The sequence below is a fragment of the Dermacentor andersoni genome, chromosome 3 (genome assembly GCF_023375885.2).
Source record: "Dermacentor andersoni chromosome 3, qqDerAnde1_hic_scaffold, whole genome shotgun sequence".
Taxonomy (NCBI): Eukaryota; Metazoa; Arthropoda; class Arachnida; order Ixodida; family Ixodidae; genus Dermacentor; species Dermacentor andersoni.
The window spans coordinates 90470139-90494724 of NC_092816.1; the positions used below are offsets into that span (position 1 = coordinate 90470139).

At 48.3% G+C, this 24586-nt stretch overlaps 1 protein-coding gene across 4 annotated transcripts in view; it reads left to right on the forward strand.

Annotated features, from left to right (window-relative positions):
- Positions 1–24586, forward strand: part of LOC126542456 (uncharacterized) — a 581200-nt gene that overhangs the window by 531347 nt on the left and 25267 nt on the right. For all 4 annotated transcript variants that reach the window (XM_050189555.2, XM_050189564.3, XM_072287251.1 and 1 more), the window contains exons 8-13: positions 16118–16263; positions 17850–18005; positions 18871–19023; positions 19518–19613; positions 20252–20302; positions 21529–21789. In XM_050189555.2, the coding sequence (XP_050045512.1) occupies positions 16118–16263; positions 17850–18005; positions 18871–19023; positions 19518–19613; positions 20252–20302; positions 21529–21789 (863 nt within the window). The remainder of the gene's footprint in view (positions 1–16117; positions 16264–17849; positions 18006–18870; positions 19024–19517; positions 19614–20251; positions 20303–21528; positions 21790–24586) is intronic.

Genomic DNA, 24586 nt, shown 5'->3' on the forward strand with positions numbered 1-24586 from the left:
TGCGTGTTCGGTAGGAAAAAAAAAAAAGAAAGATCGCCTGGCGTCTCTGGAAAGGCAGCTTCCCTACCGTAAAGTTAATTACGGGTTGAGGATGATAACTATGACGAAGTCATGGGCTTGTTGGCAGCGGGAACTCTATTGAGGCTATGCCAGCGGTCGAATACCCAAAAATTTATTTTAAAGAACATCATCTGCGATTATTAAATTTCCGATTATTAAAGAGCTCAAAATTTATTTCGACTTATAGGTCGAAATAATACATTCATTTTTGGGCTAATCCCCCTTAGTGGGTATGAACCATACCTTTATCAACAACAACAACAACAACAGTAACAACCCATAGTGGAATTTCCCCCATAATTCATCTGTCTCTCGGCCGGCATGACCGGCACGCTCCAAACGTAGCCGCTCGATTTGTTTGCGTGTAGCGTGTACTCGCGGGAGTCGCTGCGACGCCGATGCAGTCGCTGCTTACAACGGAAGGCGCACTTCCACGTCACCGAATAGTGTTCATTGTTTTCGATGGAAAGCTCCCCGCGCGCGCGCGGCCGACCGTGGCCATATATATTAGTCTTGCCCACACCCTTCGATATGGCGCGCCGGTGATGCCGCCGGTGTGGCTCAAGTGTTATGTGTGTTGCTCGTTGCGGAAGCACCATTGCATACTTCACATATCTCCTCGCGAGAAACATAGAGGGCTGTATGGCGTTTTGGTTTAGCAAAAATGGAGGTGGAATATGACGGCTGTAACTACGCCTCTCTATAGTGTATATAAGGACAGCTCTATAGAGCGCCTTAAAATTTAGACAGCCCTCCTTGGTGGCTCCTGCGATAAAGGTTTGCTCTAAACGCACCTTCCGCACCCGTGCTGTCGAGTGGACGCTTATGGACGACGTTGTACAGAGCTCGGGATTTGCCGATAAGCGTTATTCAAGAATACAGCGGCTATCCTCCAGGAGCGGCACTGTTTCCGACCTGCACTCGGCGGTATACTCAGGGCGCAGACCGCGCCTCCGTCTTCAGGATATTGGCATCCTTCCGCCATCTCGGGGCAATCGGTTACCGCAGGATAAAAAGCCTTTGATAAGACGCGACGTGGTCGTAGGCAACGTCCAGACATCGTGATATTTGGAAAAAAAAAGAGATATTTAACGGCCCAGTTTCGGCCAGAGAACGTGTCTGGAAAATTATTTGCTTTGTACCAAAATGCCGATTAGAGAGGGACACCGGGGGTGGGGGTGGGGGGGGGGTGGTGGGGGGAGGAGGCTATTTTGTAAGAGCCCACTTAATGGAATGTCCATTTCGGCCACCGCTGATTGGCTATAGGGCCGCTCGTCCCCTCCTCGCTCGTAGAGCTGCATCCAGTCAGCAGCGGCCGAAATGGACAGTCCGCTAGGTGTACTCTTACAGAATACCCGTCTCCCAGCAGTGGCTACCTTATATAGACACGGTCGAACTCAGCATTCTGCTGCTATGTTCAATCCAATCGGAGAGGCGCCGCAGCAATCCCTGCGAGCCATACAGAGCTGACGAGATGGCGGATTCGACAGTAGGATTGAATTTGACAATATCGCAAGCTCTGGGTGTCTTGATTCTCGGTACACGGAGAGAGAGAGGGGGGGGGGGGAGAGAGACGTGGTCGACGCGGTGTCGCGACGTGCTTCCGCCGGTAACCGAGCAAGGAGTGCAACGAAAGCGCTTCGAGACGAGAAGCGTTCGTGAAGATCGTACGGCGTATAAGAGAGACGACCAGAGACCGCACGCGTGGTTGTTGGCGCAGCGTGCTTTTCTGCCGCTGCGGCTCGCTATTCGTCGGTCACGTACACACGTTGGGCACGCGCCTGTTGCGCGGTATTTTAGTGCCGTTTTTCTCTTTCGCGCCTTCCAACCGCCCCCCCCCCCCCCACACACACACACTACTTCACAAACGCTCTTGCCACCAGAGTAGGAGGGGGAAGATGAGGATGAGCGTTGCGAGAGGCGCCGTGCCACCGCGCCGAAGATGAAAAGAAGAGCGGCGCGAAGTGACACACGTTGCGGCTCGCGCTGCCGCCTTCGTTCGGCCGCGTCCGCATTCCGCTGCGCGTTTCAAAAATAAACCACTCGCCGAGGAAGGCCCGCCGTCGTTGGTTGGCCAAGGTCAGAAACGCACTTTACTGCCCCAAAGAGTGAAGAAGTACCCAGCAGTGAAGAAAAAAATGTATATGTATAAATAAAAAAGAAAGAAAGAAAAGCGCTGCTGGAGTGAGGACGCTCGCAAAAAGACTGTTCTCCAAAGCGCGTGCGTGCGAGAACGCGCGTTTTCTGGCTATACGAGAACTGGAAGAAAGAAAGAAAGAAGGAAAGAAAGAAAAAAAGAAAGAAAGAAAGAAAGAAAGAAAGAAAGCGGTGCTAAGAGAAAGAAAAGTAACTAAAATGAATGGGCTCGGGAAAAGCCAGGGCACGCGCGCACTCTCAAAGCTGTTCGCCACCCTTCACTTGACACGGCTCTTCTGCCACCTCGCCCGTTCCACCCACACTCGCCAAAGTTTTCTTCTTCGTCCCCCCGCCCCCCACGTCTCTCCTGAAATAGCGGCGCATTTTCCGAGCGGAATGTGGGAATCTCGTTAAATCGCTCGACCGTTACGCGCAAAGCCCGACCCGCCGCCGCCCATCGTCGATCCTCGCTGTTGCGTCGGCTCCGATGGATGACTTCGATCGCGCCCGAGTTATCCGTTCGGTTATATACTACGCACAGCGGTGCCCGCAAGCCTCAGCGGAGCGTGTGCCGTTGCGGGCTCGGCACGGCCACGAAAAGTTTCGCCAACTCGGCAAGCGCGGTGCGGGTCTGTGGCCGTGGCCCATTCAACCTGGCGGTGCGCGGCCGGCCTTCGAAGAGCTAATATGTGTCACTGCTCGCGCGGCCGGCGTTCCCTGCGGGTTATTCGAATAGCTGTATGGACGCCGGAATGCCCGAAAATTGGGCTCGCCGTTAAAATGCCGCGAGTTTCGTCTTCTCCGAAGGCGCGCCAGACGGCAGAAATCGCATGACTGCCCGATTGTCCTGCAAAAAAAAAAAAAAAAAGCCTTGCAGTGCCTTCCCGATGCGATCTGCCTCAATCTGTCGGGTCGAGTTTTTAAAAGGGCTAATTGCGTTTGTTCGCCGCTCGTGTGAATACCGCAAAGCTGGCGCATTCGAACGGGCAGCGCGATTAAGTTGGGTTGCTAAGGGAGACGCCACTCGGGACCGTATACCTCGAGAGAGCACGGACGGACGATTTTAGAGAGACACCAAAAAGAAAAATAAATTAAGATGTATTGTACACTAGAAAATTACCCTTCCGCAAATACAAAAGAAAAAAAAAGCAATGAAACACATTTATCGTGGAGAAGAGGCTTGGCAAGCTCGAAAAGACGCAGAAACGAATGACGGGTGGCGACGCCGCCGTGAAGTTCCCGCACCAGCTCTCCATGGCGTCATCAATTCTGACGACGCCTGCTCGGGTGTTGTTAATTTGCTGTCGATGGGACCATATCGTGTTCTGAAAGAACCAGATTAAATTTAGCAACTTTCAGTTATATTTACTGACTCACCGCAGCCCAAATACGAGAATATACTTTAGAATCCGTGACGTCACACTGACATACCGGCGTTGGAATGTATCGACGCAAAATTTAAAAAAAGTCACGCAGAAATTTCTTAGGGAGTTGTCTATTGAGTAGGCGCAAGCATTGTGTAACTATCTCATTTCCACGCAGCCCGGTGCCATTATCAATGCTATGAAACTTGGTCCTGCCAGTATACAAACGACAGCGCTTCGGCGACACAAACTGCTGCGAACGGCTGCGCAAGGTGAATTGATGACGCAAGCAAACTACTGCAGCTGGCGGCGCTAGGCGCGCTGATGACGTTCCGATCATTATAAACCGTTATTGCTCCTTAGCGCTTTATCCGTTCGCGTCGAAGCATTGTGAACCGTAATCAACCGTACTCTGGCGGACGGCTGCGTATGGCACGGTCGCGCGGTCCTTATCTTGAAAGCGAGCTGCGATGGGGACAGTAGTTGCCGACTGCTAGCTTCGCGCGCTGTGTTCTCCCCGCTTAGTTCGTGTGGAAAAGCCGGCGCGGCGACCTGCGATTTCGGCAGAGTGCGACGAGTGCTGATGGCTTCGTGAGCGCTGTGTTGTTCTCGCCGCTTAAGCGAGAGGCAGCACGAAGGTGAATTCGCTCGCAGCTGCGGGCCCTACCTTGAAAGCGATCGTCTTGCGGGACGGACGGACGGTTTTCCTCGTTGGGTAAGCATAGAAGTGCTTGCGCGTTAAAAAAAAAATATATGAAGCATTGACTTCCATCATTCCATCTAATAACCGACCTACTCCCGCGAAATTATCGCAAATAGTGTTTCGAAAGAAAACTTTAGGGTGTCTATATAATCTGATTAGGTGTTTCTCTTTAGATGTCCCTTTAATAGGGAAAATGTTTGATTCTGCATGTTTTAATTATAGTGCTTTAATTTAAGGGACACAGGTTGATTGCATATGCGTATACGATCTCCTGAAGCTCTCTTTGGATTAGAATCTGTACGTGTGCGCGAGTACTGGAGTGTAAGATTAGATAGATAGATAGATAGATAGATAGATAGATAGATAGATAGATAGATAGATAGATAGATAGATAGATAGATAGATAGATAGATAGATAGATAGATAGATAGATAGATAGATAGATAGATAGATAGATAGATAGATAGATAGATGAACCTCAGCCGCGGGCCCCATCATTTTCCTAAATTCGGTCCCGTAAACAGGAAAAGGCAGGCACAGCTGTACGCAAACAATCAAACCCCTTTCCTAAACAATCGGCGCTCGACGAAAGAGCCTGGAAGAGCGTGCGCCGCGCTTGCTTTCGTCTGGCGGTGTTCCGGTCTGTGGGCGGCCGAATAAATACATCGCTCTCTCGACAAGCTCGTAATTACGCGCTATGTTTTGCCGCATCTCGCATCTGCATAAACTCCGCATCCTCAGTCGTCACTTTACAGACAACGCGCGTTCTTTAGAGGGGGCGTATGTTAATGAGAGAAACGTGCAAATTCAATTGTATTGGTAAACTATGCCTCTGTGATAAAAAGAAAAGAAAGTTATGTAGATCCAACACGCGTGTTTGAATCTACATGAATCGAAGCTTTATAGTGAAGCCGTTATTAGGCTCTATACAACTAAATGCTTAGCTTTAAACAGCCGCCCTTACCGAGGGTAGGAGGGTTGATAGGACAGAAGAAGTTGGAAGGTTTATTCGTTACAAAAAGAATGCGGTGCTGTTAGCTTACTATAGCAGATGGATAGCATTTAGCGCACCTTAGAAAAAAAAAATATAATAATGAGAGAGAAAAAGGGAGCGAAAAAGAAGGAATCAAGCACTGTAGTCTGGCACAGTCACGTGACAGCAGTCTCCGCAAATCAGCGTGCCGAGACGCCCGCGCTCCGCTTTATGAAAATCGAGGAGTATGTACGCACTGTATATTGCAGCGTGCCTATTACACTATTGCCTCGAGGGAAGAGGATCTCATGAGCACCCTAAAGCGGCAAGCCTAAGAGCGGTCAAGAAAAGACGCAACAATGCAAGGCGGCTGGCAACGCCGCCTTGACCTTCTCGTACGCAAAAGCTCGTCGCGTCTGCTATAAATTAAGCTATAGCCCTGTCATAGGCCCAAACGCAGTTCCACGTCAACGGAACAAATTGATGACATTTATTTCTGGCCATGGAGTGTAGATTAGTGGAAGAAAACAAAGAAATGAATACGAATAATTATTGCTTTGTCATCGCTAAAGCGTTACTGCAGCATACCAATAGCGCAATTATGGGCCTTGTATTAAACTTCCCGCGCTTCAATCAGCATATTGAGGCATCAAAGTCAGCCTGCAGCATATATGATATATTATAGGTATTACATGGCTAGATCATTTTTTTTTCTTTATCGGTAAAGATCGACTACGTTGTGTCCTATATATAAAGAAGCCAGTAACTGAACTTCGAGAGTTTCGAAAACATTTACTGGCGCCACAACGACCCGAATACCAGCAAATACTTCGAAATCCACGACGTCGCACAGACGTATCGCGCCGCTGGCGCTTCGGCGCGACATTAAAAAACTGAGAGTTTTGTCTTCATTTTCCCTTCCAACCAACTTCTTAACGCGAAATTAACAATCACAGTTTCCAAAGGATACTTTATCAGATTAAACTAATTTAGTGCATGTTTCTCTCTTTACTCGACTTACGTTGACCTGCAAATGCCGGAGTGAAGAACAAACACACGCTAATAGCGCATGAGTAGCTTAATTCCTCCTAACGTTGTGTGTGCTTTCTTTCGGGGCCATCTATAGATGAGCCGGCTAATGCAGTAATGTGACATACCTTAAGCTGGGCAAGCACCGAAGGCGAGAGTACCAAAACACAACTGTGGAAGCATATATATATATATATATGCTTCCACAGTTGTGTTTTGGTATATATATATATATATATATATATATATACACAATGCAGCAATATGGCGCCGCGAATGAATCCGGTAATGTGACTTGAGAGAGAGAGAGAGAAGAACAAAGAAGTGATCGCCGCAACCTCATGCATCCGATTAATGGTCGTTCACTTCTTCTTACTCGTTTTCCGCACCAACGCGTGCAACATTACGGTGTGCAGCCAGCCGCACGCGCGGTAGCTCTGTAGGTTTCGGGAAGCGTCGCTGGAAAAAGATTCGAGACCGGCTCAACGCGCCACGGCATCGCGCGTGCGGTTGGGTACGTTCCGTTGCAGCCGCGTCGCGTCGTTTTTTTCTTGGCTTGGCTGCCCTTGACACGGAAGACCTGGTGCTCGACGCGCTGAACCGCCTGCATCCGGCCGCAGGGGTCGTTAGCTTCCCGCCGCTCTCCATTCGGGAGCCCATCGCTGGTGGTGTATAAGGGGCGCGAAGCATCCGTGGCCAGAAGCGTTTCTGCTGTATAGATCCAATTGGAGAGTTTTGGGTTAGGGGACGCAAGCGGCTTGCGTACGCAAGAACTAGGGGCGACGGTACTGCGCATGCGCAGACTCAGGCGTAGCGGTCTGCGCATGCGCAGAACCGTGGCCCCTAGTTCCTGCGTATACGCAAGCCGCTTGCGTCCCCTAATGTAAAGCTCTCTACTAACGCGACGAAGTCGGCCGGCTGTGCGACACGTCTGCCGCTATTACGGTGCAGGTATACGGTTGGACGAAGCAGCGTTTGGGGGCCATAGCTTGTACGACCGACCTTACCGTGCGGTTACTAATATTCACTGTGGTAACACGGCAAGTTCGAAAGCGATACCGCTCACTGCGCGAACGAAAGTCAAAGGAAAATCGAATTGTCTTGAGAGACGATCAATTGGCTATGAGGTCTGTGAATTTGTTTTTCGCTAAGTGTAGCGACAAGTGTGGCCATTTCTTTCCTAAGGCGTTGGTAAGAAACATTCGTGTCTTAGGAAAAACATATCGGGACAGGAAGCTGCGGAATGAACATTTAGGATCTGGCGCTGAGGTATTGCACTGCCGGCGCAAAATTTAAATAGAGAAAGTATAGATCTTGTTTTTTTTATTACATCATATGACTAGACACACAGAAGAAGGAAAAGAAAAGCCTGATTGATTGCAGCTTAAAATCAAATCTAAGAAATCAGTCAGCGGGTTGAAGCACAATCGAGGATCGAGCTATTGGTGGGAGGTCTTTACACAGCACTGGATGTTACGACTCGGAGCGTATGACTGTCAAGGTCGGTATAGGCGATCAACGTCATGCAATCTTTCTTGCGCGCTGATCTTTCGTCTGATCGAGATAGCATTTGAGGGCTACAGGAACGCTGTCTTTGTTTTCTCTCTTTTACCGAAGAAGCGGTCTTTCTCGAGGTCTGCCGCACACATCCGGATGCAACGCAAATTACGTCATCGCCTGACATAACGGCATTTGGCCCGCTTCAGGCCGGACGGGTAGCCGTTTATGACCCGTTTGTTTCCTTCGCGGAAAGCGAATGGTGGTGCAGACTTTCGCAACGGTTTATCTCACATCGGCAGCAATGTTCAAACGTTATCTCGGTGGTAAAAAGGCCATGATATCTCTTTTCAGTGGATACCAGGTCATTGCGGTATCATTGGAAATGAAGACGCCGATAAGGCAGCTCAAACGTCAAACCAAGAAGACCGCTGCGTCCCCATTCCTCTCTCAAGGACCTACGCCGCGAGACAACTTGGCATTCTAGCACGCACGATCTCCTTAGCAGAGTGGAATACCGTACATACAAGGCGCACAAGACTGCACAGACTAAACCCGTCACTTCAACTCAGACCTCCAGCCGGTCTGCACCGGCGTGAAGCGTCTCTTCTGTGTTGGTTATGGCTTGGAGTGGCCTTCACGAATGCCTACTCAGCACTAATTGGAATGGCTGATAGTCCTGCATGTGATGTTTGCGGATGCGAGGAGAACATTGACCACTTATTGTGCCATTGTCCTCAATTTCAAGCACAAAGACAGTCTTTGTCCAACACATTGAGGAAACTAGACGATCGTCCTCTGAGTGAACAGACAATATTAGAGCACCGTCCCGACCGATCATCGGCTCAGAAGGCAGTGAAGGCACTTTTGTGTTTTCTCAGAACTTCTGGTTTGCTCGAGCGACTTTAACTGAAGTGCTGTCCGTACGCGTACCTACACCTTCTCTCTCCCTTCTTTCTCTTCCCCTTCTCCCATCCCCCAGTGTAGGGTAGCCAACCAGACTATTGACTGGTTAACATCCCTGCCTTCCAGTATTCTTCTCTCTCTCTCTCTCTTATCTCGGTGGTCTTCTCGATATTCGTTCTCGATATCGAAAGATGAAGGCTTAGCTTAGCCTCGGGTAGGGTGGCATTACCTCTGGTCACAAGCGGGCAGCTCGCAATGTGGCTGGATGGGTGGATGTTACGATCGCCCCTTTGGAACGGGGCGGTGGGCTGCGCCACCAAGCTCTTGCTATTATACTGCCTAATGTCCTACCTATGGTAAAAAAGAAAAAAGAAAAGAGAAACACTATGAACTCCCTCAACCAAATTTTCCGATCCCCTATTGCGAACTTTGCCTTTGTACGTCTCCGTTTTTTGTCGTTTCTCTACTTTTCTTCCACCAATCCTCCAATCGCCTCTTACTAATCTCTACTGCGGACATGTTTACTTTGCCCCTGCTCTCGCCGAACCCAAGGGTTTCAAGGAGGCCAATGGTGCCTAAATCGGCCGCTGGGCAGATGTCTTCACATTCTAATTAAACATGCTAATAAACACATTCTAATAAACTGCAGCGGAACAATGGCGCCATCTCTCGCCGCCATGAAAAAAAAATTAAAATAAACGGCAAAACACATTGCGCGGTGACAGGTAGAGCTACCGTTCCGTTGCAGAGAAATCGTTATCTTTTGAGCCGACGCGCACTTGTAATCGCCTTAGATTAGCGTTGCTTCAGGCATCGTACGCGAACACATACGCTCTCTTTTTCCGCGCCTGATTGACGCTCGGGCGTGGGGAATCGATTTTATAGATATCTCATGAATCCTTAACACATCCAATATGTGAGTTATGCTTCATTGGCATGTGTGACAAACCGACGTTAAGAGCGATAACTGCATCGACGGCAAAAAAAAAAAAAAAAAAAATTCGACGGAGCTCTCTGTGTTGCACTGCCAGAAAGAGCGTGTGGCTGGAAACCCCGCAGGACCTTCCAAGCGAGCGAGGAACGCATCGACGGGGCTTCTGGGCCAAACTATGCTGCTCGGAAGCCACGCGCGCACACATTTCAATGCGATATACTTGCAAACCTATATTTGTGACTACCTTCACTGTTTCTATGGCCACTCAGTGGTCGCAGCTTCTGCTCAGTAACCTACTTTCGTTTAGAAATCAGATAGTCCTAAAACTGTTTTCTTTGTTCAAACAGCTTTCCATGAGGTCTGCTGTATGAACGGCTCCGCATCATCGTGTAATAATTTAGGAGTGAAGGCGCTTTTGCTGCTGTCCCAAGTATATATATGACCGATCCCAGGCATGCGTCCACGCGGGCGGGAAAACCGTCGCGTGCCAGGCCAATGTCTGGCGGGTGTTCACACATACCTCGTTATCACAGTTGACGGGCGAATGCCGAAGCTTTCACAAGATTAGGGCTGGGGTTTTCGCTCAACACTGACTTATCAACGAGTCTCTATATATGTTGTCGAAGGATAATGACAGCGACAACGACGTTGTACCAAGGGCAGTGTTGAAAGGTGAATTAAGTGGCGCGCTGTCCGCCGATGTGGCACTGCTTGCCGTCCCCATGGCCGGTGGCGGACGCACGCACACTGGCGCATGCGCATTGATGCCGACCTAGTGCGACAATGCGGTCGGTTTGGGATTTTGCGCCTAATACTTGCCAGGAACGCAAAAGTGACACATGTTTGCGTAAGCTTGTTGTAGAAAAAAAAAAATTGCCCGAAATTAGCCGCCGTCGCCAAAACTTGGTCATGCAAACTTATTTTCTCTCGTATATCTTGGTATATACAACGGAAGCCGGCACAAACGACATGCCGTTTTCCTAACCGTGAAATGCCTCCGGGTATCTCATAGTGCCCGAAAGATATTATACGTGTACAACGAAGTATACAAGCAGTAAAACCTGCAAGAAGAGCCGCCGCGGCATGCAATTCCGATGCCCAAGGAGACGCGCATTTCAGCTCGGCTAGCTCAGGTCAGTTAGACTTGTAAGGGCGGCAGATGTGGATAAGCTACTAATTAAGGCCTATCTTGATTAGGCGGACAAGATGCAAATTGAAACTAGAGAAGTGAGAGAGGGAGGGGGGTGTAAAGGAGAGTCAGTAATGTATACTTTCTTTGTACCCCCCCCCCCCCCCTCTTATGTAATACCCCGAAAGGGGGCCTTAAATAACATATAAAAATTGAGGATGACAATGATGAGAGAACCAGAACGCACGCTGGCACGGCATCCAGACACAGCAGTGGTCGACGCAGTTGAAAAACATCCGCAAGGCCACAGGAGGGAGAACGACCCGAGTTATCTCCAACTGACGCGGACGTGAACTGATTATGCACCGAGTCCATCAGCATATATGGTCGCTGTCTATCGCCACTTTTCGACGCCGCTGCTCAAAGGCAACAAAGGGGCTTTCCGCCCCAATCGTGGGAATCCGTGCGCCGAATGTCGCAAACAGTGCATATACCCGGCGCGCTCGTGAAACGCGGAAGTGGGCTCTGGTCTGCCAAGGAATGTCGGGTCGCACGGCCGAGGTCTAACGTTCCCGATGTGTCAGTACGTATATACGCGCCTCTTCGTCGTTCCGTCGGGGAGTGCGCACGCCGTTTCGATGCTGTCCATCCACCCTTCGTGTCGCTCCACTGATGCCAACCGCGGTGTTTACGACGACACATATGGCGTCGTATGGCGGCGATACGCGCATAGTTCGCGGTCCCCAATAGCGGCGACGAGACCCAAGGCACGCGTCTCGATCGGGCGAACAGAGAAGGTCTTTGTAGAAATGAGACGACCCCTATATACGCTCGCCGTGATGGCGGCCGCACGCATTCCTACATGCTAGATCCGGAGAAGTACAACACCCTCCCACCGCCAGAGAGAGCTCAGTTTCGATCGGAACGGATCGCGAAGGGCACTCGCTCCACTTGGCTCACGGTCGGCTGACGGATGGTCGAGGCCGTGATCACGGATCTCCTGATAGCCCGTGGCAAAGGTGAGGAAAAACCGCGCTGTGGGAGACCGCGCGACGACGACGAGGAAAGAAAACGTTCGAGGGCCCTTTGGTGGTGGTGTGTGTATGGGGGGAGACGTAGTGGGGTGGCTTTTGTAGACCGCCTTAGGTCTAGTTTAAGGGTCAGCCCCCGCCGTGTCTCCCAAAAGGCGGTCTGTTTTTATGACTTTCCTTACTGCGGAGTGTATACGTATAGCAGGCATGCCGATCTCGAGATGAGATACGAACGTTCTGAAGGCCTGGGCCAATTAGGGACGAGACCGCGTCATTTCGCGACATGAGACTCCTACACTGGGTCGAGCTTCTTTTGACGCGCTCCCCGCTCCGTCTTTCAGAGAATTGCGACGTCTTTCTTTTTTTTTTTTGGGGGGGGGGGGGGGGAGCTTGCAGCGGGTCGGTAATCTTTCTATATTGGGAAAGTAGCCGCAATACTAGACTATCATATAAACTGTGCACGATAGTTTTATTGCCCGTTCAGTCGAGTTTGGCTGCTTTGCGTTATAAGCCGATGCATGTCGCGTATAGCTTGACATAATCATTGATGTTCGTTAGACACTACTCAAGGAATAGAAGAGCTTCTTTTCGTGCTATATCTGGTGCTCGGTGTGCGCTTGACGTCATCGGCACAAGGCTATCTCTGCCATAGGTAAACAGCTTAACAGTCACGATTAACGGCGCGATGGCTACCACACTCCCCCTGTCGACGTGGACGCCACAAGACCCTGCGCGAGCGTACAACGTGGCCTGTCCTGGGCCACAGCTACTATTACAAAGTGTTTACGATCGTAAGCGGCCTCAGCGTGAGAAAAAAATAGCTTGGCCCTTTGTTGTTGCTTACCAGTAGAAATGCTGGAGGTGCACGTTTACGTCAATCAGCTGACTTCCTGCAAGGGGGAAAAATACGCCGCGGGCCCATTACGGCCTTCCGTGCTGCTCAGCGTCGCTCCGGACGCGCTGCCAAGAAAAACCGGGCGGACCAATCGAGAAACAGAAACCATGCAGCCAACGCCTGACTGCTGCTGCTGCTGGTTTAGGGTTTTCGTGTTTTCTGCCAGCCCCCTCGGCGGCTCGCGGGGCGAGCGAGAAGAACCCGTGTGTAGGGTCGGAGGAGGAGGGCGCTTTCTGTTTTGCAAGAAGTCACCCGTTTGTCTGCCGCCTGCCCTCTCCTCGCACCCGTGTCGATGCTCCGTTCGCGCACCTGGTCGAGGGCGAGGGCGGGACCCCCTCGGCGGCTCCTGCAAAAAGAGGGAGAGAAGGGGGCGCAGGGCAGCAGCAGACCCCCACAACAACCGCACCAAATGTCGGTTGGCCGACCCCATTTCACTGGAGCGACCTTGTCTCTCGCTTCCTCTCCGAGTCGTCGGCCCAACCAGCGGCGAGCATTCGCTAAAACACTCTGCCGCCATTCTCAGGAGGGGCCGCCGCCGCCGTGTTCCCTGGCCCAGCGCCGATGCGTTGCCACGCCGCTGCTACTGTTTTTCAACGCGGTTCCGAGGCGCCGTCACTACTGGATTACCGGGATATGGCTGCAGCGCCGCGACGCTGACTCGACCGTCGCCGGTGTCCACGCGCTTTCGTCGGAAGTGCTTTGCGTGTGGGGAGATTAACGACCGCCGTCAGCCACTTATTGGATTGGAAAACGACTTTGCGCCGTTTGGAGCACCACTGCATCGTCTCCCGCCGGCCCCGGTGTCGCGTTTACTCTGTTCTCCGCGTTTTGCGTGCACGACCCGAGCGGTCGTAGGCATCGGCTCGTTTTTGCTCCACTTACGCGCGAGTAATCTGCTGCGACGACGGCGAGAAGCGTCTTCGCCGGTGATTCTTGTTGACGCAGGCAAACAGCCCTTGTGTGTGAGCGAGTGCGTGTTCATTGTTTTCTCCGTCGCCACGTGGTGCCATTACTGCAATCTGCTGGGTACGGATTGGTTCCTGCAACAACTGCAGACCGGCGTGGCCCCAACGGCAAGCCGTTCAGTGGCGTTTTAGCGAGCAACTCGTTGGCTGCTCAGCGGAGCGCGCTACCGGAAACTGTCGTCGTCCTCCGCTTTGCCCGTCTGTGTGCTGTGTCCTGCGTCGCCGGCCGGAGTGATCGGACGCGTCCGTGGGTCGTCGTAGCGTGGTCAGAGAGTGCGTCGGCCCGCGCGGCGTTCAGTCTTGGCTGTGAGTCAGTTCCTTGTGCGAGGCGTCGGCGCGTCGTAGCGTTCGAGAAAACAGGTTCGTGGGTCATTGCTTTGGAGAGCGCGCTCGTGTGTCTGAGCGCGCACGCGTGTATGGCGTAACGCTTGCTCGCTGCCGCGGTGGTTTGTCCTGTAAGACCGTTGACCCGTGTCTCGGTCGCATTGCTTTCTTTCTTGCTGCTTTTCCTTTTGGTCTCTTTTTTTGTCGGTGCGCGTGTGTTTGTGTATCGCGGTGCGTGCGGCAAGACGCAATGGTGGCGTAGGTTCTAGTGTAGTTATCGCGTCGTCGTAACATTGACTTTCACGTCCGAGTTTATTTCTGTTTCGGTGCCGTTATCTCGCTCCCGTTCGCGTGCATGTCTGACGAAGCGCGCCGGCGTTTTTAGCTTCGCTGCGCCGCGGAAGCGTATATCGTCAACATCATTGTCCCGAGTGTCGATGTAACGATTGTGGTGCCTGTTTCGTTACTGCCGCCGCAAAGAGGTCACATGCCAAAGCGGATTCCGCGTGCTTGTTTGGTATTCTGGGCCGCGGCAGCTGCGGAGCATAGTTTGTCGCGGCGGCGGTATAATTAATCATGCGTGTACATGGAATGATCGCGCCAGAGCGCCCTTGTTCAACAGCGGCGTTTATTTTTCGTCGCAGAACTCTGGAATAAAAACTGCTTGTGTTCCGTGGCCGCGATGAATCAAAAACTCGTCTTCACGCCCGCCTCAGTGGCACGTTTAGTGGTTCTACGAAGTCGTCCTCACAAGAGAACTTGTCAAAAAGGAATGGGTGGCGTTGTCAGGACGCGTTCTCGTTTAAAGCTGCTCCCTTTCTCCCAGCTGCAGCGTGGTTAGCCGGTTGGAAACGGGTGTGTTCATTTTATTTATATTAGTCGATATGACCCACATATAGTGTCTTACGTGGACAGAGTTCAAACAACAACTGTACTGAAGGATAGGTAGTCATTGGCGATCGTCAAAAGGAGCCCTCCGTTTTATGTTATTGCTTTGCCTTGTTTGTTCCTCAAAGCATGGTTATGGAGTGTGATGAGAGACCGCCTCCCAAATCTTGCTGACTCGAGTCAAGTAGAATATAGGTGAAATATACAGTGCAGTTTAGTCTTAGCGGACATTGTGAACAGCATAAGGGATATAAACTACCCTAGTAATTAAAGAAGCTAAGTAGATTCAGCCATTCAGCGTACTTGGTGTTCATGTTAAATACAAGTATTCGAAAATGCCAATAAATTTTTGATGTCATGCCACAGCTGTGGCACTGTGTTGACACAAACATTATTTATATATGCTTTTGAATGCGGCCATCTGGTATCCACGAAAATCGAGCTGTTTGTGTCAGTTTGTCCATTCTGAGACTATTTGTAAAATGGTTTACAAGTAGTGCACTATTTGTAAACATTTATCAAGATATTGCTATTCGTAAGACAAGCTCCTCCACTCGAGATATTCTGAATACCAGCAACATAGGCATCGCAAAAGCGCTTGGAGGCTTATTGTGAAAGGCCACTCTTTGGTCCTGTGTCGACATGGTGTTTGTGCTCAGACCACATATTCCATGTATGCCTGCTTTAAGTTAATACATTGACTGCTAAAATTCCTGACAGATAGATTTTTCTGGTGGGCTGGTTGAATACTATCTCCAAACAAGTATTGAAATTTATTGCACCCATTGATTTGAGGCAAGCTTCGCTTCCTTTCTGAGCAACAGGAATAGAAACTGGTGCACCTTTGATAAGAGGCAAGGAGGGTTCCGAGTAGGTTGCCCCCCCTTTTCTCATGTTATCGGTGTATTCCATACCACCATTCGTTGTTCAACCCCCAATGGAGCCAACTTGACCACGTAACATTAGTTGTAATAAGACTGAATTTTGGTTGGAGGTGTTTTCATAAGTTAATCCGTTGTGTTAGCTTCACCCATCATAGCTTACGTGCTGTGCATTGTATTTTTTCCTGCGAAATCTGTACTACTATCAGTAAAGAGTGCAACAAACGCACCAGGAAGCTCAAACACTCGAAAGGCTTCTGCAACTTGTGCGCCAATGTGTTATTTATGCCCTGTCTACAACTTTGAGACATGTCGCCTCCATAGTGGTGGCACATTTTGTGTCGGTGTAATCTGTAATTGCTGCACTCATTTGTCTTGCATTCTCTGCCCTCCTGTGTGCAGCCAAAGATGGTGCCGACCTGCGGGGGTCAGTCAGCCGTGCCAACAGCACGAGCAGTTTGAGCGGCGGGTCCTGGAAGACGCCGGCGTCTCGAACCAACAGCAATGCCGGTCTCAAGGAGGACAAAAAGGAGCGCAAGATCTCTGGGGTGAGTGCCTATTTCTGAAACACCGAAGGGGGCAGGGAAGGCAGCGTGTTTTTCAAACCAAACTTAAAGATGATGTCAGATACCAGTCTCTGTGCTTCAACGCCTGACACAGCAGGAAGGCTTTGCCATTTGCTTTTGCATACATATCCATCTAGCTCTGAAAGAAGGCCTGTGTTTGGCTAACATTGCGCAACATGGAACCAATGTGGCCCTTCATTGGGCTTACCTTGGCCATGCTTACTGTGCTGCTAAAGTTGTCTGCCTCGGGAGGAACCTGATGAATTTGACCCAATTAGTAGACAGTCTACTTGGAACGAGCCCAGGTAAGCCGAGTTAGCTTGTTTGAAAATAGTCCATGTTTAATCTGTGGTTAGTTAGAAAAATGTGTCGGGACGCCTTTAAGCACTAATGATGATTGCTCTTGGGTTCCTCTTATTTCTAGATCCTGGTGAGAGCTGTGTCTAAATTGGTGCTCAAGACCCCGGAACCTGGAACATTAATGATACAAAAGTGCCTGTGATTGTGAGAATATAAGCAAAATTGTGCTTTCGTCTATAGAAAAAAAAAAAATGAATGTCAGCTATAAGCTCAAAACACTAACCAGGGACTTATGTTTAGAGCAACTTGGCAAACCCCAGCGAGCTCATATCCACTTGTATTACGTGGAACTCGTCAGCTTCAGAGGCTGGACTAAAACCGTGCAGCATTGGGAGTTTAAGCTGTGCCTAGGTGGCCACTTGTACGTGAGCAAAAAATTAGTACTACACAGAGCTTGTGCTGGCCTTTTCCTTGCTTTTCAAATCGCTCATTCATCAAAGCAGAATGGTGCTTGCTATACATTATATGCAGTGGTGCCAGCCTGCTGGTAATGAGAGCAAGCAACACTGTCTCAAACGGCTACAGTGCAGGGCAGCCTGTCACATACATATGTTTAGGCTTCACTGTGGTGCACGGTTTTAGTGACACGATGTGTGCGCTGGTGCCATTGCACGTGCATTGGCATTTCATTTTGTTTCAGCTGTGTAACTTGTGCTAATCCACTTTCTTTGATCTCTTATTGGCTGCTTGTCTCAGCTCCTACTGCGCATCTACGTTGCTGCCAGTAACAGAGAGCGTATGCAAAACCTTGCAAGGTGCCTTTCTCGTACAGCTCGAAAACCACTTGACTCGGATCTACCGAGAGGTCCTTAAAAATTTATTTTCAGTATGAGTCTAACTTGGAGGTCAAACGACGAGAATGAGAACGGGTGTGTAAGGGTGTGCATGCTTGTTTCCTACTTTGCGCTCACTTTGAATGCGAGCAGCACTCGGGCAATGCTTTGCACATTATTGGTTATACAGGGTTATCCTTGTGCGAAGCAAACCAGTTAATACATTCCCCTTGTTTACTGGACCTCGTAGATCTTTTTGTTGCGGTTTTCTTCAAGAATGTAATGAAGGGTTTATCGCATTTCACGTTCAGAAAAGATTCACTTAGGAAAACAAACTTGAACATAGTAAGAAGATATAAAAGACGCAGGAGGAGACAAACACACTTTTGCTGCCTGTGAGTCCCGACTCAAAAGACTTTCTATGGTTGTGTGCAGAGCCAAAGAGGGCGACGCGGAGCTGTGTCGGCTGATGAGCTGGTGAATGATACCAGTGCCATCAGCAGTACTAGTCAAGAAAGCAGCTGGAAGGCTGGTAAATCCAAGCCCGTGCTGGGGAAGCGCACTGGCATTCTCCTCAACTCATCCAAAACGGTGAGCACGATGTGCAAACTTGCCAACTCTCCCGAATGTTTCGTAAAGGCTACAAATTCAGGCTTGTCTTACAGTTTTACGAACGTTCCATCAAGTTTTACGAAAAGTCTATGCATGAGAATGTTTTGCTTGTTAGTCTTCGAACGTTCCGTCGAAAGTCTGATGGTGAAAGGACACCAGAGGGGTACTTGCTTTGAACAAGCGTATTCAGACAAGTAACCGAAGCAGGTGAAATAGGGCAACAGCAGTGTTGCTGAAAAAGTCACTGTGATCTAGAAAGAAGAATTTCTTGTTAGTCTTTTCTGTTCCAAGTTTGTTGCTGCTTGTGTGCTGCATCTATAGGTAAATCATCGTTAATAAAAAGCATATGTATCCTTCATAAGGAGTGCGCTCAGGGCAAACTTCTTCAAAGGATGCATGCTATTCCACCCTTTCCCAACCCTTACAGAAACGCTTGTGTGCTTAGATTTAGGTGCATGTTAAAAAAACCCAGCTTGTCAAAATCAATCCAGAGCCCTATTTACGGTGTCTCTCATAGCTGCACACTTGGGTTGGGATATTTAACCCTCTAAATGAATAATCAACCAATCGACAGTATACAAAATGTGAAGTTAGGCGTTTATTTTAAACCACTAATGTGCAAATGTTCTTTCTTTTAGACACGTGGAGGGTTTTGAGAGTGTAATTGATCAATATTGTCTAATTTAGCCTTTATCTGAGTGTCACTTTGACATTTGGCTGACAGTTTGAACTGTGTTTCGGTGCGTAATAAGGTTGGCCTGGAAAGCAACAGTGATGTGGGCTTTGAGAGTTACTGGATCGCTTGTAAAACCAACTCACCCCTCTGTTGCTGGCTGCCTTGCAGGACAAAGAGATGCGTACCCTGACAGAGTTGCTCAACAGCTATGACCAGAATGGCATCCCCAACCAGCCAGGGCTTCTTACCTTCCGACCTTCTTCGTCAGAGGAGAAGTTTCGACTGGAAGATAACTGGACCTGCATTGTTGACAATCCTGAGGTGAGCGCTAGCCGTCGTGCTTGCTTTGTTGCGAGCTGCCTCATGGACTTTTATGGGGCTTCATCTTGAAAATTTTGCTCTTATTGAAATGTGCTACGCTCACTATGCTATTCCCAACAGGGCTTTCTGATGTGCTGGTTTTAATAAACATCAGTTATAAGTGAGCTGTCCTGTGTCCCTCCCTCATCCTCGTCAATTTCATGCTTGTTGCCACCATATAAACAGCAGTATAACCGATGCTTGTATTGAGCTTGGTGCTGATCTCGAGCCAAGCACTCTCGTGTAACGACCAAGTTTGTACTTGCTGTGCCAAACTCACTCACTGTTGAATCACTTTAACAGAATACAGAAGGAGCAGCAATGTTTGTGAATGCCAGACAAGCTTTCGAAAGGTTTTGAGCGAAGGAAATTTTACAGAAATTTTAACATCGTGAGATTAGTGTGCTACTTCTTGCAACTTTGCTGACCAATTCACCTTTTTTGTCTGCAACCAGTCCCTGCCAAAGCGGGTACGGAACCAACAGGATGCCATTTGGGAACTCATTTCCACTGAAGTCTCATACATTCGCACCCTCAAAGTCATCACTGAGGTAAGCAGGAATCTGAATGATTAAATCTTCAATAAAACTTGAGTCGGTTGGTATTATGTTGCTTTAAAAACAAAGTAACAGCGCAAGACACATTTTATTGTGTCTTGCACTGTTACTTGTTCTCTTGATGTACTAAAACTTGTTAAGTGTTCTCGGCTCCATATTCTTTAACATGTGACAAGATGATTACATTGTCAGCATTACAGAGAATGTCCATATTCTAAATGAGTATTCCTTACTGTTGCGAAAATAGAAAAAAAGGAGCACATATTTATGCAAGTTCTTGTTCATAGTGAAAAATGGCATAGTCCCTGCCACTTGTTTGTTGTCCCTGTGTTGTGCATGCTGTTTTCTACCGCAAGTACTGTACTGACAATGTGCTCAGGTACTCTACTGTGCAGAAAGTTGTGTATATTTTTTATGTGGTGCCTGCTATGGTTACTTTTCTGTTCACTTGTGATGGACCTGCACTTTCTACCAATATATGGTTCAGTTCACGGTCTTATTGGGCATGCATATTGTAAGTCAACTCAAATTTTTTAATAGAGAATAAAAGGAGTGCAAGTTTTACATTATTATCTTAGTTTTTCGTTCTCTATCACTCATATTGCTCTTTCTGTTTTTGCTACCCTTTACAGCTATTCCTGGCATGCCTATGCAATCTGCAGAGCGAACGCATTCTACAAGAGGTATGTTATATACACCATGTCTAATCAGCACTAGCCTGCAGCACCTTAAAGTGTTGATTGATTGAACTGTTCCATGCATTCTTCTACCATATTGCATGAGATTGTTGAGTCATGGTAGTTGAAACTGTGCTGAGGTGGCTTAAATCATGTTTTCAGGCACCATGAGGGAATGGCTTTGCAAACTTTGGTTTGATACTTTGAAGTTTCAGAGAGCAGGCCACAAGGAAAAAAAAGTTTGCAGGGAATACCAAGAGGGGATGCTAAACACTTTACCTGATATCCATAGAGACACTGTGCATAGAACACCTCACTAACAGGCCATCGATTGTGAGCTTAAATCTTTCCCCGTTTTCACAGCTTCTGCCCTATTGAGTTCGCGTTTGCTTTATCAGGAACATTGTATCAGGATTCCTGATGGAAACTTTAGAAACCATCACCACCTTTGTGGTGGTCTGTAGGGTCAACTTGTGAGTATGTTAGTCGTCACATAAAATAAGTGCATTAGTCTTTTGTGTAGCAGAACTCTGCCAACACGTTTGAGTTTCTTGGGCTTTCCTGGCTGCTAAATTGTCTCGTCATGGTCCCAGAACAGAGCCAGCCATCTGCTACCTTTCTCACTCTTATGTTTTCTTGGCACTGACACTTTCTTCCCATGGTCCCATAAAAGAAATGTGTCTACTGGTTTCATCTATGTCACTGATTAAACGCTGAATACACCTGTGGATTTGCGAAATATTAGGAAAGTGAGGGCTAGTGTAATAGGATCCCTTTTGCTCAATTCTATTGCTTTCCTATCATCCGCTGATCACTACCGGCCGGTCCTGGTGACAGAATAGGTGCAGTGCTACTGAGTCCACTGACGTTGTGTGGAAAGGAACATCTCATTAAAATGGAACTGTTACATTATTCAGGTTGAGGTCACTGAGCAATGTTCTCTGTTTTGGACATATCAATGGGTGGCAGAGTTTGGGAGATGGTGCCATAGCGTATTTTTCTTACTTCCGTGCTGGCAGAGTACTTTTGTGCAAAGCAGCAAATGTTCTCCCTTGTTTCTTGTAAAACATTGCCCTCATAGTGAGCCCGTAATCGGGTGGAGAGAAGGGACTGTTTTCTGCACCCTATTCACAAGCTGGGTCAAAAAGAGTCCTCCTAACTGGAAGGCGCAATGTATGTGGCACTTTAGGACGAGGCGCTTCAGAGGATTGTAACTGCACATCTTGTCACAGATTGACACGGAGCACATGTTCAGCAACATCCTCGAGGTGTGCGAGGTCAACCACGTGCTGTGGGACAACTGCCTCCTGCCAGCGCTGACTGTTGCCCGCGCCAACCGGACCCTCCTCAACCCGCTGCACCTGCGGGAGGGGTTCCTCCGCTTCGAGGAGACGTTCCAGCCGTACATGAAGTACTGCCTCGAACAGACTACCTGCCTGCATTATGTCAAAGAGAAGCGACTCGAGAGCGATCTCTTCAAGACCTACGTGGCGGTGAGCAAAGCAGCACTCGTTCCTCCTCTATTAGTTCTGCTCTTGACTATGTACATATGACTACGAATGGAATTGCATATTACAGTCAAAATTTAATGTAACGAACGTCGATAAATGAAATTCGTGATGTAATGAACTATCTTCATTTCCCAATCTCAGTTGCATTCAAAACTGTGTATTGTTTTTCACGATTTAACGAAGTAATTGCGTGACACAGTTTCAATTTAATGAAGCTTTCGGCTATTTCACGTATGTACTTAGTATGACTAGTAAATCCAGCAAGAAAACTATAGAGATGTCCACCAGGGCAAACGTTATTTCAAGCATCCTTCTGCATGCAAAGTCTGAGCAGCAAAACTGCCGTCAAAGTGTGTGCGCTGGGATGTGGTAGGAAGGAAACGCCGCTGTGCCATTTGTCACATTGGTGAACTCGTGGAGACTGCAGGGTGCGCTGCAGCTTGCAGTGCTCAGAGAAACACAAGAGCCGACGATTCATTTTGCGGAAGGAGATGGGGAGGGAGGGAACGTGCAATAACGGGATCAAGCACGCACTGGTGGCGGTAGTCAAGTCCTCGAGCGCACGCCTATCTGCCTTCTCCTCGCGCTCGTCCCTGCCCTGGCCGCGTGCCGTATTTTGGAGATAATCTCTCGGTGGCAAGTGCAAAGCTCGAGCAGAAATGGTTGGTGCGATGTTTGCCTCGGCGCGTGGACACCAGTAAAACTACGAACCATACTTCCTGCAGTTATCTCTTTGCTATTGCTAACAATGCTTTGCCTTTCTGGCAAAACTGACTTTTCTGTGTTTTTCTTAAAATTTTAATTAATTTATTTATTTTGCTCAGGACAAATATTTGCATCTTTTTACACTGTTATTAATTTGTGGGTGCCGGCTTCAGGGTGCTAAGCACAGTTAGTTATGGCATCGGATATTTACAGTGCCGCACAATGCAACACACACAAATCTCGGACGCTGCAAGCAATGTCGATGTATTGCTCTCGGCATGCTGATAACCGTGCTCATAACCGTGCTGTTATGGCCCGACCTTCTTACAATTTGCTTGTAACTGCTTACTAACAAGATACTATCCACCAGGAATGCCCTGGGAAGTTGTGAAGTTGTTTGTAGTGTTGAAACCTGAAAACCTAAAATTAACAAAATGTGTGTTTTAGTGAAGTTTTTCGCTGCAAGTACAACTTCTTTATATCGAGGTTCGATTGTGCAAGGCCAGTGCCCATTCTGGCTCAAAACTTATAGTGAGGCACAAGCACCCAGTTCCAAGAATTGGCAAGAAGAAATTTCTCGTGTACGAGGATGAGACAGAAGGTCACATGAAGAACGGCATGGCAACCCAGGAAGAACGGTGGTTAAGTTAGGTGGTGGTGGCTAGTGGCATTAGCTGAGAACGCTTCGTCATTATGCCAGGGCAGCCTCCTAATGGTGCCATTTCACAACAGATCTAGAGTTGTGTGCAGTATTCGTTGACATGTCTGGTTGTGCTGGAAAGCAGACTAGCTTTATAGCAACATTGCAGCAAAATGCCTTCTTATTGTTGCATTTCTTTTTTCTTTCTTGCTGTTGTGCCTCTTGCAGCCGGCGCTTTTTGCACCAGCAGTGAGTGCTGGGTGATTGCTGAAGGGTCTAATGCAGTCGAAATACATCGTAAAACACCCTTGCTTTCATTGGATACCATGATGCATCGGCTTGGTGTCCCCAGAGACCACTAGTGGCACAACAAGTGCTGTCTGTGCAACAGTGCAACAAGTGCAAGCCAATTGTAGCGTTTTAATTGCTAAGCACTGTGCATTCAACCTTTGATTAGCATTGCATTTATAGAAGAAATGTATTCATGCATGTACATCAGGAATGGCGTTCCTGGTTTGGTAGTGTTTTAATAATCACTGCCACGTGCTGTAACTGCCTTCCTTACACAGCAACTCTGTAGTGGCAAAATTTTCACTGCGTGTGCTGTGATATCCGTCCTAATAAATTTGTGTCTCCCTTTCTGTTTCGATTGCTATTGAGTATCTCACGTTCAAGTGACTAAAATCACAAGTGAAGTGAGGTGCAGATGACTGATGGAACTGGTCTACAACCTATAGAAGTTACGAGGTATACAGTGTGCCTGTGTGCAGCTGTAATTCTCACGACCTTTTGCATAAGTACAATGACTTCAATTGCCCATGACCTATGTTCCTGTTGGATTGCTATAGTTTTCATTCCTTTTTCCACTTTAGCCTGGCAGTTAGCCATTTCTCACCTTCCTGGACTTAGAGACCATCTTTATTTGTTTCTCAAAACATGCATCTTGGCAATCTTGCTTCAGCTACTCTGAAGTTTTGATGTTGAACTTCTTCAAGGATGTGTATTTGTCTTGCGGTTCCACAGGGTACTGCTTATTAGTCATACCTTGGCATTTCACTTTTCAGCTTTACTGGCAACTACTTTACAAAGAATAACTCCTTTAATGTTCTACAGAATTTCTCGTTACCATACATACTAATCTCCATGTTCACAAACATACCTCAACTCAAAACTCTTTACTGACTTTCTTGGCTGAAGTTGTCACTGTACAATTGCTCCTTGCTGATTGCTAGCATAACCAGACACTTTCAGCAGTTGCTTGATGTGGAAAAGTATTTGTTAGCCCTTTCAGTGCCACTGACGTACCGGTAAGTTTACATTTTTCTGTCCCTATGAGTCACTGACGTACCCATAGGTTCTCCACTCTCTCCAGCTGGATGTGCGCGGTAACACGGTGTTGGCGAGCTCCGAGGTAGTTCCACCATCTGTCGTATA